At 52.6% G+C, this 14,917-nt stretch overlaps 1 protein-coding gene across 1 annotated transcript in view; it reads right to left on the bottom strand.

The window, feature by feature from the left end:
• Positions 1–14,744, bottom strand: part of PYROXD2 (pyridine nucleotide-disulphide oxidoreductase domain 2) — a 29,217-nt gene extending 14,473 nt beyond the window's left edge. Inside the window, 6 exon segments of the mRNA XM_081823670.1 lie at positions 850–1,006; positions 6,132–6,204; positions 6,286–6,321; positions 6,324–6,378; positions 8,596–8,615; positions 12,963–14,744. Coding sequence (XP_081679796.1) covers positions 850–1,006; positions 6,132–6,204; positions 6,286–6,321; positions 6,324–6,378; positions 8,596–8,615; positions 12,963–13,089 — 468 coding nt within the window. The 5' untranslated portion in view covers positions 13,090–14,744.
• Positions 14,745–14,917: the final 173 nt, after the last annotated feature.

Genomic DNA, 14,917 nt, shown 5'->3' with positions numbered 1-14,917 from the left:
GACGTATGTCTTCCTTCCACCAGACCTGCATGCTCTCATGGGCAATTTCTTGCCTTTCTTCCTTCCACCAGACCTGCATGCTCTCATGGACAATTTCTTGCCTTGGGCTGCCAGGGGATTGATGCCAAGTCAAATAAATATTTATTACAATTCTCTTATCCTAAATACTTGGTCCAGTTCATTCTATCCTTAATTGTCTTTGATCCTCCCTTCATCGTTCTTTTTGGCTTCACGGGCTTTAACATTGATAACCACCTGGAGTTCTTTCCAAAAGCAAGAAAGATGGACAACACATATAGTATAAGTACATACCAGTGGATTCCCTTTTGAAATTCAGCTGGCTGAGACCACCTGAACAGTGGCCTCATACTGAACACACACAGGTTTGAGGGTGTCCAGTGTCCACTGGTCTTTTTTTAAAAGATCTTATTTATTTCAGAAAGAGAGAGAGAGAGCGAGTGAGAGAGAAAGCACAAACTGGGGTAGGGGCAGAGGGAGAAGAAGAAGCAGACTCCCCGCTAAGCTGGGAGCCTGATGTGGAGCTCGATCCCAGGACCCTGGGGTCATGACCTGAGCCGAAGGCAGACGCTTAACCCACTGAGCCACCCAGGTGCCTCCAGTGTCCACTGGTCTTAATCAGTGTTCTCCATCCCCTTCTCTTCGAAGTGCCTGAGATCAGAGGCTACCTCAGACTGGAGCCCTCCTAGGGCAGGTGGAATGGCCTGTCCAAGGCCTCATGGTCTTTGGACAACATGTTCTTGGATGACTCTAACCAGGCCCAATTCCTTTCAAGAGCCACCTACATGCTGGCGAGGGAGAAGGAGATCTGTTGCCGGTCCCCTTCCCTACCTGGGCATCTTTCCGTGAGAACTGGGCAATCTGCTTCTGGTTTTCCTCAATGTCTGTGCCCAGAAGAAGGGAACTGGGCACCTTGCTCCCTGTACCCTCTTCCAGCATTGGGGTAAAGGAGTAGGGGTTTCGAAGACGAAGCTTCAGCCCGTATTTCGGCAGAACATAGATAGCATAGCAACATTTTAAGGGGTCTGTGTCCTCTGCCCTTGACCCTTCTCTGATTGTGTTTGCAACCATTTAGGTACCTGCATACAGTTCCCCAAGGCAGGCGGTGCTGCTTCTTATTTTTTAATGTAAGTGTATAAAAAGTGCTCTTGCCCAGGCATCCTTTGGCAGGCCACATCACACCACCCCACACCACCCCACACCATGCCACGCCATGCCACGTCATACCACACCATCTACACCCCACCATGCCACACCATGCTACCCTGATCACCTCACAACAACTGTAAGTATATCATCCTCATGGTACGAATACAACAGAAGCTCAGTGCAGGGAAGTAAGTTGTCAAAGGTCACCTTAGGAGGTGGATCTAGGTTTCAAAACCACATCTCTGTGACTCCAAAGCTCTGGCCCTCAGCACTAGTCTATAACTACCCCCACTTCAGAAATAATTAAAATGTGAAAATCCATACTTAGAAGATAGATAAATTATTCACATCAAAAAATTTTATTTACTTTGCAGACTCATTTACTCCAGGGTCACTTTAAATGGAAGTTCCCTCTATGTATTTAAAATATGATTTGATTTTCAAATATTTGACTGGCAAACAGAACTTTCCAAGAGCACAGCTACTTCTTCGATGGAGGTACAGATACAACAAAACGGGCCTGTGCTAGCCGCACAAATAAGACCTACTCTTCCCACTAGCGACATCTTTCCCGAAACCACTCTCCTGAGGTATGACTGACATGCTGAAAGTTGTACACATTTAACGTGTTTAGCCTGATGAATCTGGCATCCAGAGCTTCTTTCCCAGCTCCCTCCCCTCTGTGACGGCCCTGCTCCCGTTATCACCTGAGCAGCAAGGCCTCCCTTACACACCCAGCACTTCCTGCCCCCTCAGCCTGCTTTCTTTGCCTCTGAAACACTCACTGCCACCTGGCTAATTGCATGCTTAGTTTCCCCGTCTCCCCTGGGGTAGACTGTGAGCTCTGTGGGCTCAGGGGCATAGTCCCTTTGCTCAGCACCTGGATGCATTGCCATCAATATGCATTCTGTTGACTGAACAAATGAACGCCATGTTGCAGACAGGGGACATGTCCAGAGACAGAAACGAGATCTGTGAGGAGAAGTTCTGGAAAACACAAGGAAACCAAAAAAGCCTCTCCAACAATTACAGCTGAAGTTTCCCCAAGCCAGAGATACTCCAGATGGCGGGATTGCCCTGGGTGGAACATACTGTGGAGGTGAATCCAAACAGTGGTAGGGGTTTGGGCTGGGAGACTTGCAGGGTTCTTTCTCACACCAAGATGGGGAGAGCTGGAGGAAGCTCCAGCCTGGTTTCCTTCAGGTTAGTAAACTCTTTCTCACCCAGGAAGTATCCTAAGTTTCTCCTTTTCCTTCCCCCTCATCCTGTCCATTACCAAGTCTCACTGGCCCAGTCTCTCCAGAAGCTGTATGCTTCTCTCCATCTCCACTGCCCCTCATGCCAAGCTGCCATCTTGTGAACCACTGCGGTCACTGCCTTGCCCGTCTCCCTGAGACCACAGCTGCTTCCACCACACTCCACGCCACCCAACATGTGGACCGGCCTTTCCTGAAGTTACAAACCCCACCCCTCCACTTCCTCTGCCCATGGCACTCCAGGATAAAATGCAGTCCCTCCTTCACAGCCTACAAGGCCCTATCTCAGTTGGCCCCCAGCCCCTCATCTGCTTTCTTCCACCTTGGGCCCGACCATCTTTACTTCCCTCTGCTCAGGTGACCGCAAGGCTGCTAACTTCTTAGCATCTGCATGTCAGCTCAAATGTCATCTCCTCAGGAAAGCTGTCCTGGTTGGGCAGTCCAGGCTGGACCTCTGGTCCCTCACTATCATATTGCCTTGTTTTCCTTTCTTTGGGGGTAACACTTCCTCTACCTGAAGTCCTCTTACTAAGAGCAGAAGCCTTGCCTCCCTCCCTCACCATGGTATCCCCAAGGGCTTCTCCCAGTGCGGGACACAGGGCAGGGCCTCAGAAGCATTTAGTGAATGAATGAATCAATAACCCACCCCAAATAAGGGACCTAAGAGTTGCTTCAAGTATAACTAACTGAATATGAGTAATTTCTTGTCTGATTCCAGGACTTTCTCATAAATTGGACCTTTGTCATCCTTGGTGGTTTTAATTATGTGGTGTCAGAATAGAAAGAGGGATGTTAAATCACCATTAGATTTGTTTACATCATGCAGTTCTCCTCTTATAAAAACAGAACCCTTCTTCTGATTCCCCCATGAGAGTTCTCAGCATGCACAGCCACCCTGGGTGGAAATTGCTAGGAAGGGACAAGGTGTATACGAGGGACCAGAGGTAAGAGAGATTCAAAAGGTGTGGTGCCTGGCCCCACCACCGTCCTGCAGAATCAGCTCTCAGATCAAGGTCCCTCAGGGTCCCATCAGTTTCCAAGGTTGTTCTGACAGACCTGAAAGTTTGAGAGCCCTGCGTTAGGTTTCCGGGAATAAAGCAGGAGCACAGTGATCTGGCTGAGACCCAAAAGATTATTAGTGAGGGAGGGAAGGGGTTGCCACTTGAATGGGGTCAAGGCTGGCTCAGGGAGAGCTGGACGAGGCAGCTGCTTGCTGACGTGGGAGACAAGACCCCATCAGGGCAGAACTCTGCCCTCTCAGCCTGGAGTCCACTACTTAATGTGGGGCCACTTTTAAAGCAAACCTGTGATCTAGTGGACAGAACCAGGAGGTGATCCAATCTGATGCTCTCGTTGACAGCTGTGGAAACTAAGACCCAGAACACAGGCCCCATGGAGGCCCCATGTGGGTGGGGGAAACCATCCTCTGGCTCAGGGATGGGAAGAGGGGCAGTGGCACCAAAGGAAAGACTCACACTTTATGTGAGAGCTTGGTCTAACTGGGGACAGGCCCCTAGCGGCCAGACCTGACAGGCAGTAGCCAGCTACAGGGCCCCGGGAGGTCTTTCTGGAGCTTGAGTTTCTCAACTGCCACACGGGAGTAATAATGCTAGCTGACAGTTATGCGGTACTGACCATGGCCCAGACAAACCTATTAACCACCACAATAGCCTTATGAGGTGGGTACTATTACCATCCTCATCTTGCAGATGGGGAAGATGAGGTGCCATGAGGCAGCTAATAAAACCATCAGGCAGGTTTTCAAAACCAGCCTGTTAGGTCCCAGAGTCTGTAAGCTCAGCCCCGTCCTCCGCCCAGGCCGGGCTGCAAGGGGAGCTCCTGTCTGTGACCTTGTCCGCTGCAAACCGCAACGTGCTGGGACGCGTGAGGCTGAGCAGGACTGCTCTGGGATGACTGTGCCAGCAGACGGTAGCCCAAGAACGGGGAGAAGGAGGCAGGTGGACCTGGTTCAAGTTCTCTGTCATTTCCTAGTGTGTGAACCTAACTTCACGGAACCTTGGTTCCCTCGTCATAGAACGGGCCGCTAACATTCTTGTCTCACAGGTGAAGACCAATAGCTAGAGTGTTAGAACTTGTAGCCCAAGTTGTAGCACTGGCAAAATAACTGCTCTTTACTGTTGTTTGGAGATGGAACATTCCCAGAGGTCAGCTGTCTTCCTATAGATGCTGTCCAGCTTGTCAGTGTCTTGTTAGAGAAGGTGCTCCGTACTCCACAGGGGGTTAGTTCTGTGTGTCACGAAGCAGGACTGTTCTCTCCCTTGATTTGAGCACCATGCACCATGCAACCCAAGGTCAGAGATCAAAGCATATACTCAATTCAGTGGGGGGGTTTCCTAGTTAAAGAAGCCCTATGACAGAAACCATTTTCAAAGGAGTAACTTTTTTTTTTTAAGATTTTATTTATTTATTCGAGAGAGAGAGAGACAGTGAGTGAGAGAGAGAGCACACATGAGCAGGAGCAGAGGGAGAGGGAGAAGCAGACTCTCCTGCTGAGCAGGGAGCCTGACGTCGGGCTCGAACCCAGGACCCTGGGATCATGACCTGAGCCGAAGGCAGACACTTAACTGACTGAGCCACCCAGGCGCCCCTCAAATGAGTAACTTATTTTTATAAAATGAATAGTCACGTGAAATTTTCTGTTCTGTGATCCTGAGTTTTGTAAGTTAGATTTTTCAAAAGGAGGGTCTACCCACAGCCCCCATCCCTAGCCACGTCTGCCACCATGTATAATTGGTGCATTTGCAAGCTGTCTTCAGCTATAGTCTGGCATGGACTGAAGACTGGAGACCCTTGCCCAGGCCTTGGCTAGACTTCATCAAGTCCTGCCTATGGGTGGCTCACTCGCGCTCTCTCTCAGTCTCTCTCTCTTTCTCTCTCAGGAGGCAACAGTGATTGGATGTCTTATTAACTTCAAACTTTCAATTTAGAGCAAAGTTGGTGCTAAAATGCTCACAGCTTCTCATACGGATGACACACAGGACCCTTTTTTCTGAGTGGAGGTGACAGAGGCACCAAGCAGGGAGAAGTTGAGTGGGCTCCAGGAATGTGGTCACCAAGCTTCCGAAAGAGGCAGTGGGGGTGACAGGAATCTGAAAGGACAGGGGCAGAGTTGGGCCAGCCTGTGGACTGAGGTTAAGCTGACTAGAAGTTAACAAGGGGCACTGAGCGTTCTCGGGACTCCCTAAAGCAGCCCAGGAGTCAGAGGAGGTGAAAGTCACTGGGCGCCAAATATCTGCTCAAGCTGCCTACAGTGGTAGTAGGATCTAAAGTTTAATGAGGGCAGAAATCAGGCTTTTGTCAGAGGCCCAAGGCTTCAAGGCAGGTCCCCAGCGAGGGCCAGGCGAGACGCCGGGAAGTGATGGGGCCGGGCAGAGCTGGAACCCCAGTCACATGCAAGGCACCAGCCACGGCTGCATGTAGGAACATGGGCCTCATGTTGACAAGGCTTGTCTTCCAAAGACGCCCAATTTTTATGTGAAATTTTCCATTTTTAAGACACTGGGTAGGTCAGACAAAACCCAACTGTGGGAATGCACTGAGGAGAGCATGTGGGGTAGACAAACCCTTGGATGGAAGAGAGAACCCAGGTGCAGGGAACCATGTGGGGCAAAATAGGGAGACTTCACCCCAGGTTAGGAAGCTGGAACTGCCCCCTCCCCCACCTTTGGGCCATGGGGGAGCTCTACCTTCAGCTCCAGGTCGGTGTAAATCTGTGGCCTCAGCAGGCTGAGGAGGTAGGACGCTCGGGAGAACTTAAACCCTGAAACGGAATCTGGTGAAGAGGGTCACCGGCGGTCACCGACAGTCATGCCCCGCCACCCCATCACCTCTCAGGGCTCACCTGGGATGATCTCCTCTGGGACAGCTGCACCCCCACCACAGGGCGTCTCTCGAAGACTGCTGTGTTCACCCCCAGTCTCTGCAGGCACGCCGCCTGGGGGGCACACAGGGCCCTCCTTTCATCCCGGGGGCCGACCTGCCAGCTCAGGGGCCTCGCTACAGGGCCGCCCCCTGGCTCATGCTGTTCCTGCCTCTGGAATGCCGTTCCCTTGCTTCCTCCGTGAATTCCCACTTGCCCAGATGTCTCATAAGATGCAACATTACTGCTCCTGCCCCTCCACGTCCCAGGGGCGACCTTCCCTCCTGCATGGCCTGGTGGCTCTGTCAAGTCCTACTACACCGTGCCCAGCCCTGCCTGGGGTGCCCAGCTCCTCCGGAGGGGCGAGCCTCATGCCTCCCCACAAGCACCGAGAGGCAGGGGTGCCTGGGGTGCTCTGTCAGTGAAGCGGTTGCCTTCGGCTCAGGTCACGGTCCTGGGGTCCTGGGATCGAGTCCTGCGTCGGGCTCCCTGCTCAGCGGGAAGCCCACTTCTCCCTCTGTGGGCCACTCCCCCTGCTTGTGCTCATTCTCTCTCTCTTTCTGTCAAATAAATAAAATCTCTGACAAGTAAATAAAGTTCACTTGCCAGACACTGTTTAATCCAGCCCACAACCCTAGAGGTGGCCACTATGACTCTCCCCATTTCACAGATGAGGAAACGGAGGCCCAAGGTTAATGGCTTGCCTCAGGCTCACGGAGCTCCTGAGTAGAGGTGTTGGGAATTGAACCTAGAGGGTCTGGACCGAGATCTATACTCCTGACCCATCCCAGCAAGGAAGAAAACAGCAGCCCTGGCACTGGGGCGCGGCCTGGCCCTCAGAGGTATGCTGTGCTGTTCTCGCATTAGGCACGAGCAGCCTCACAGAATGGTCTGAGACCACTGAAAATGGGATAGAGCAAGACCACTTCACAGTTTTGCCTGAGTACAAACATGGGCTCTGAGTCACCCACAAAATACCCTTCGCCTCCTCTCGCAGCCAAAGTAAGTGGCCACTACTTCCTTACCAGTCACCCCCTCCTGTTCCTGGCCCCCCTCCCCAGTAGATAAGGTTTATCAAGATGCCCAGTCACAGGGGGTGTTCCTGCTTTCTGACGGTATCCAATCTAGAGCAAACCCTACTTCCTTAGACTGTCCCCCCAGTCATCCAACCAGAGCTCACATCCTAGAACAGGTTCTTCCAACCCCCTCCTTCCTGAGCCACCTCACGTCCCCCTGCTCCCCGGTCCCCCACAGCCTGTCATCCCCTGACTCTGCAAACTGCAGGTCTGTGCCCGGGAGGGGCCTGGGTCTTGGGCCGAAGGGGCGGACACCAGCCTCCCCTGGGCTGAGTCCCCGTCTGCGAGGCTTTGTGTGGCAGGTCCTCGAAGCACATCATCTGTTCGCTCCACAGCAGCTCTGTGAGTGGGTGTTTTTATTCTCATCTTACCATGGCTCAAAGAGCCTCAATGACTTGCCTTAACCTTCACAGATAGAAAGTGGCAAGAGCTGGAGGACAAACCCATATTTATAATTACATAAAATCAATGTTTTAAATTACTGATCAGTTGAGTTATATAATGCTCCCTGTAAAATGTTCAAGTAAAACTACTATGTCAGGGAAAGTGTTTAGATTTAACACTAGTCTCATAGCCCTCCCTCCCTGAAGTGCTGAGTCGTCCTGTATGGATATCCTAAAGCTGCCACTGCTTCAGGGAGATGTTCCAGGTTTGTCTTGTGAACACCCTCTAGCACACATGGTGGCCTCGGAGGGGTACCGGGACCAGAGTTTGAGAAGCACAGCCTCAGGGTACCCCTGGCCTGGCTCAACTCTGGACAGAGGAGCCAGTGGTGGTGGGGGCAGGGCCCTGACTCCCCTGCTGGACTGGCTTCCTCCCTGTCGCCGGGGTACACTTGGGGCTGTGTAGCTGCTGGGTACTTCAGCCTAGACCCGTAATCTGTAGTCGGAGGGCCCCACCTGGCCCCAGCTTCCCAGGCTCTAACACGTTCCTCTGGCTATGCCACTTACGTATTTTCCCATCTTGTCACCATCTTGCTTCTGAATGTCCCCTGACTATCCCAAAGTTGTGGGGGAAATGCACGTTAGGGGAAGGAGAGGAAGGGGAGCCCCTGATAGCCTCCTTAACTACTGCGGACACCCATTTGCCAGCCATGGGTCAGTGCCAGGGAGAGACCAGCCGGCCCCCCCTCTCTCCTGGCCAGCACCCTGCGGCTTCTCAAATTCCAGCTGACAGCCACGTGTGCAGGGGCTGGGGCAGCGGGGGAGGCACTCACAGACACCAGCCCGTTGTGTCCTGCAATGAGACAAGGGGGAGGAGGAAAGCAGCAGTGGTCAGCGGGCAGACAGACACACTCCCTGGGGAATATGGTCACCCATCCCTGTCCCCATGCTCGTGAAGATCGCGGGGAGGTAGCCGAAAGTACCACCTGTACCTGGATGTTGCAATAGCGTCTAGCTTGATGCCATAAATCACCTGGTCTGTGGGGAGTCAGAAAACCCTGGTTCTTGCCCTAGCTTGAGAAAAGTCCTGTCACCCTGGCCTGGCCAGTGGCTCCAGGCTGGAGTGAGGGACGAGGAGAAACCCACAGTCATCAGACAAAAGCTATCTCATGAAACCTTGCGTTGCTGGGCTTCTGTCCCTTGGGGAGGAGCAGGTGACCGGTGGAGAGCATGTCAGTTTCCTGGGCAGGAACAGAAGGGAAGTGTGGCTGCTCCGCTGGCGCTGGACCCCCTCGCTGGCTTGGAATCACCATCCAGGTGCATGCTGGGCATGCGGACGGCTGCCGTCACACGCGGCTTCTGCTCAAGTGTGGTCCACTCTAGTGCCCCAGAGGCTTTAGTCCCATGGCTTTGTCAATCACCAATATTCCCCAAATCAGAACAGTTCAAAATGAATTAAACACATACAGCTTCAACATGTGCTAAAGGAGTGCCGGCTGGTTGGGTGAATTTATCTATCATATATATATATGTGTGTGTGTTTGTGTGTGTGTATAATGTGCATATATATATATATATTTCTTTTCAAAAATCTTAAGAGGGCTGCCCCTGGGTTGGGAGCCCTAAACCTGACTTGGGATTCCAGGTTCCCCACCAGGCCCACTGCTGGCAAGTGCGTCTCCTGCTCTGAGAAGCTTCAGGATCATCTAAGAACCTGTATGAACGATGATTCACAACCCCTCCCCAGAGTCGGCTCGGCAGGGTGGAGGCAGGGACTTGGGATGGATTTCTCACAAGGCCCCGGGGTGGTTCTGATGCAGGTGGTCAAGCACGGCCAGGGGCTGGGAGTGTCTCCTCTTGCCTCACTCTCAGGATAGTGTAGTTGCTTATGGAGAAGCCTTTGTTGGGCGGAGAGCAGGCCTGGGTTGTTTTCAGGTAGTGGGGACAGGTCTTGTCTGGAACACTTGGCATGCGTTTCTCCTTGGTGACAGAAGGTCACTCTGAGTCTTCAAAGATGTCAGCAGAAGACTATGTTCTCGGAGCACCAACCTGAACCCAGTGTTCGTGCAAATAAAATGTTCAGCCATTAATTTGACAAACATCCATAAATAGGAGGCAGTGATGACCCACATGACGGATTTCTTCATGGCTGAGCTGACTTTGTTTTCCATTTTCCATACAGAGACACCCAGAATTTTAGAGGTCACTGAGCCAACTTCTCTTCCATTAAAGGAATCTCTGAAATAGTTTTTCAACCTTCTTTGACCACGAGCCACATGAAGAAGTGCGTCTTACCCTGTGACCTGGCCTGCACCCCACATACAAATGTATCCACAGAAACAAAAGTTTCATGAACTCATATTAACTCACCATGTGATAAGCATGTGATGATCTATTTGATTATATTTCATTTAAAAAGACGGGTTAATATACTATTTTTATGTACTTTTGAAAAGTTTCTTAAGGTTTAAAAGCTTTGCTGGATGGGATTCATGAGCGAGTTGCAGCCCACAGTTTGGAAAGGCCTGCTCTCAAATATATACATCAAATTAAAGGCCGACTGTCCTGGGCTCAACCTGGCTCCTGCTATTTACAGGACGTGGCCCTCAGAGAGTCATTCTGACCGGCCATGAGCTTCAGGCTTCTTGCAGTGTTGGAGCGAGAATAACCAATAATATATGTAAAGCACCTGACCCTCAGCAGACTCAACGATAAATGGTAGCTATTTGTCTCTTAGATAGTGCTGATCATAAATCTTGGAAAACTAATAAAGGCTTCCACGCAACTGGGTCCAGTTCAATCATCACATGAGCCCACAAATGCACAAACAGACCTCAAATGACAAAGGTCAAGATTCCAACAGCCCAGGACCCTCGGCCCTCCACCACTCCATCCCTAGTCCTGCCTGAGCCCTCCTGGGGCTGCTGGTGACCTCTCCTTTCCCCCTGAGGGGGTCTGAAGCTGCAGACTCTGATCATCTCCAGCCTGACTCCAGGGATCCTCAGCTAGCCAGGCATGTGGGGCTCTCGAGAGAAGCCGCGCTCTGAACACGGGTTCTCAAGTGTGGCTTGCAGCTGCCTGCACTGGACCCGCTCCAAATTCTGGTTGGATGCGCTGACTTCCTCTCAATCCTAATCACCAGGGATAGGGCCCAGGAACTGCATTTTAACAAGCTCCTTGGGTCATTCTTAGGCATATTTAGCCAAGGCACTAATTAGGGTTCGTCTTCAAAGTGGCCCCCAGATACTCGTGTGACCTCAGGGAGCAGAGCTAACCCTTCTCTCAGAAGATGCCACTCTGTCCCTCACTTGATTCCCAAATGCCCTTAATTAAACCGGGCTGCCCTGAATGCTCAGCAAATGAAGAAACAACATCAAGGAAAAACTCACACCTGAGACTCACACACGTGTGGGCAAGTCACCTACGCCTCTGGTGACCTGGAGTCAACCCTCTGTGCCAGGAGACAGCAGGGATGTGCTGTCACCAAGGCCAGAAAAGCGGGGGTGGGGGTGGGGCATGACACCTTCCCAATCAGTGAAGCCTGGAGCTGGCTTCCCCCGGCCAGGATGTTTGTGACGCTCGTCAAACACCGCCATTATTAAAATTTAGATTATTATAAACTTACAGTGAAATAAATTATATTAAAAGCAAAGGCAATAAATACTCAAAACTTGTCACTTCCTCATCGTTTTTCCACAGTTTACCATGACCTATGCTCCTGCAGTTCTTCACCTCTGAGCAGCCGTCAGCGGCCGTGCCTCTCTCCCAAGTGCACGCACAGGCCCCTCATGGTGGCAACTTGAAAAAGGCCGTGGTGGGAGTACTTGAACCACGGAAGCCAGCCGACAGCACCCCTCAGGGCTTGGCCGTATTACTCTGTTGACGGTTCCGTGTGAGAAAGTGATGGAGAAAACACGAACGATGCAGATGAAACCCGACCGTGCGCTGTGTCTGCAGCTGTTCCGCGGCAAATGGCACAAAACCTCGAGAGAATCTTCTCCCAGTGCGGGAGAAATGTCATCTGACGGAGCAAAGTCTCTCCCATCACGGGAGGAGTGAAGTTCGGGTGTGACTGTTGCTTCCCGTCGGTTCTACTCTTTAAAGGCAGTGCAAACGGAAAACCACGTTCCCTTCCGAGCCGGCCTGATCGGTTGGGAGTAAGCACAGGTTTGCTGCTAAGTTTAGCAAAAATCACAGAACTTTGGTGAGAGCCAACTGGCTACCTGGAATTTAGAGTATCGTGTATCTTCCTTGTAAACGTGTGTGCTATACTTCCTCTATTTCAGCATTTATCATAAGCTTCCGTATATATGTCCACACACATTTTCCCTGGAGGGGCGACTATAACATTTCCTGGCCACGACTGCTCTCGGAGCATACAAGAATGAAGAGCTGGCAGGACAGGATGCACTTTAAAACGGTGATGAGCATCTTCTTTCGATCCTGCCATTGTCTGTCGAAACCCAGTGGGAGAGAATACCAGAAGTTGAAATTTGGGGCCCCCTGGGAGTGTGAATGGAAGGCTCTGAGCAAAGACAACCTGGTCCGGACCCTGTGGCCTCCCACAGTTACGCGGCGGAATCGGACACCCTGCAGCCTGGGCGTCAGCAAAGTGCAGTAGGACCGACCCTATGTGCCCCAGACAGGCAAGACAATGGGGGCTGTCACCCTCCGCAGACATGCACTAGGATCTCTGCGACTCATTTCTATTTTTTCCTAACTCCCAGTTTCCTTGGGGGAATGGGTAGTCCTAGTGGTGAGGTGGTGGTGACCAGAACTCAGGGAGGGCACTTGGGGTGGCTGGATTTCATGGGTCTTTTATGGCAAGCTCTTTCTTTCCAACCCTTGCGTACCATCTGCTTTCCAAGAGTGGTGGCAACTAGCTAATTTTGCAGGAGATACATGGAAACTCCTGAGCTCACCTATTCCTCCCTGGTCATTCTAGAAGGGCAGACCCGAGCCTAGAGAGGTCAAGAATCTGCCCCAGACCACGAGCAAGTTGATGGCAGCCCCACAACCTCGGTGCCTGCTCACAGACCAAGCGGACTTTCCACCACCGCCCCTGCTCTGGCCCAAACCCCGGCCAGCCTGTGCCCAGAGCAGAGGGAGGTGGGGGGCTTGGGGATGCCCCCCCCTCAGCCCCAGGGGCTCTGAGCAGGGCTGCCCCCCCTGGCCCTCAGCTCTGGCACAGCCCGTTTACCTGCTCCTATCACCACGGCATCGTACTCAGGCTTTAGGCATCCCCTGGCTTCCCAGTGAGCTCGTCTCCAAGCCGGGCAGGGAGAGGCACCCAAGGCCCTGCCGAAACCTGGGCCACTTGCAGCCATTTCAGCCCAGCAGTAGGCCAGGAATTTGCTTACAATCAGCTTTTGTGCAGCCCAGGTGGGGGGAGGGTCAGGGAGCAAACAGGAAGAGAGGAGAAGCTGCAGTCCAGCTGCCGTACTTGGCTTTGGGCCATGAGGACATGCAGCTCACGAGTCCACACAGGGCAGAGTCTCAGGAGGCCGCCCGTTCACCGTGCTGAAGTTGGGTCCCCTCCAGGCCGCAGAGGAGAGCCACTGTGCTGGTCACTCTAGGGCTCCCACGTGTGAGGTGCTGTGCTCACGGAGGCCCCAGAACTCCCGTTTCATGGACGAGGGGCACTGAGGCTTGGAGAAGGGGGGGCGGAGGTCATGCAGCCAGTGAGCAGGTTGGTGGGGCCCCCTCCCCAGCACTGTCCTGCTCCTCATTAAGGAGTTTACTGTCCAGGGTGTGCTGGGGAGCGAATACTGAGGAGATACTGGTCAGACTCTGCCCTAGCTCCCCATCTTTCCGCCTGCAGGATGGTGAGCGGCTCTACACCCCACAGGGTCGCCTTGACCAGGGCCTCAGCAAAACTATGGGGGTGGGGGGGGGGACATCTGTCGCTGCAGTCCCTGGAGAGCTGCGTGCTCCCTCCCAGACCCTGAAACACCTTGCACTCAGAATAGGCTGCCGCGGAAGCCTGCAAGGGCTGGGGAGTTTGGGGTTCGCCGCCTTCTTTTGACAGCCTGGACATCCCTCTCGTCTTTGGCACCTTTCCAATATCCCCAGAATCCTCAAGGATTAAAGATCACATCCACAAATACCTTCAGCTAACACACTTTCTTGCTATGCTTTGGACTGCCTGGAATTAGGAGCTCCTTTGTTCTCTGCCCATTAGCTAGCAGGCCATTCCTCTTGTTAGAGGAAAAAAGCACCCAAGAGTTGAGTTTCTGTACTGCCATGACATCTGTCCATATTCTAGAAACCCGCTATTAGAAATGCACCTTAAAATTGGGAGAGTATGCAGGGAAGGTGCGTCTGAGCAGGAGAGCCTTCCGCGATCCCTCTACTCATGAAAGAGACACCCGTCCGCACGTCAGGTTTACACTGTGTGTGAAACTATGCTGGAGTCTGATGCAGGATGCTCGCCCCAGTGTTACAATATTGAAAAATTCGGGGGATTGGTTCAACTAGACATGTCGACATCATGCAGCTACTAAAAATTTAAGGGACAACAGTAGGTGACAGAAGCGGGTACCCTAAGCAGCAGTGGGCATCTAGACTTACTTTCCCCCGCTTTGTGCTCTCCTGTGTTTTCCACAACTGATGTTAAATTTCCATTCGTAAAGTCAAGATATTAAGGAGGCATGTGGTCCCAGGCACCTCAGGCGACTGTCCCTCACTGCCACGTCTGAGGACATTAGTGTGAGGTGTGGTTCTGCCCCCCCTTCACCCCCACCAGCTGTTTCCTTAACAGAAAAGAGTCTTTGCGTGAATTTTGGCTCAAGACTGAAGACACGGAAGGGCCGGCTGCTGTCAGCCGGTCAGAAACGCTGCCTGGGTGCCTCCTCCTGCACGGTGCTTCTCTCCTCCCCGCGGCAGACGCTCCCCAGTCCCAGGGCTCGGGTGCCCTGACCTGCGGTGGGAGCTTCTAGGTGACAGGAGAGGGGCCGTCCCCCTGAGGCAGTGGTTCTCAACCCAGGGCACACAGGGATCGGCTGGGGAGTTTTTATAAACCTCTGCCTGGGATCCAGAGGACCGAGGAACACGGATCTCTGAGGTGGGGCTGAGGCAGGAGTCGGGACGGAGCAGGGTGCGGATGGACCAGGACTTCTACGCACCAGGAAGAGCCCAGGAGCCCAGGCACGTTTG

The sequence above is a fragment of the Leptonychotes weddellii genome, chromosome 6 (assembly GCF_054177405.1).
Source record: "Leptonychotes weddellii isolate Sample4059 chromosome 6, ASM5417740v2, whole genome shotgun sequence".
NCBI classification, from domain to species: domain Eukaryota; kingdom Metazoa; phylum Chordata; class Mammalia; order Carnivora; family Phocidae; genus Leptonychotes; species Leptonychotes weddellii.
Note: the sequence above shows the minus strand (reverse complement) of the source record. Positions and strands in the feature narration are given on the sequence as shown.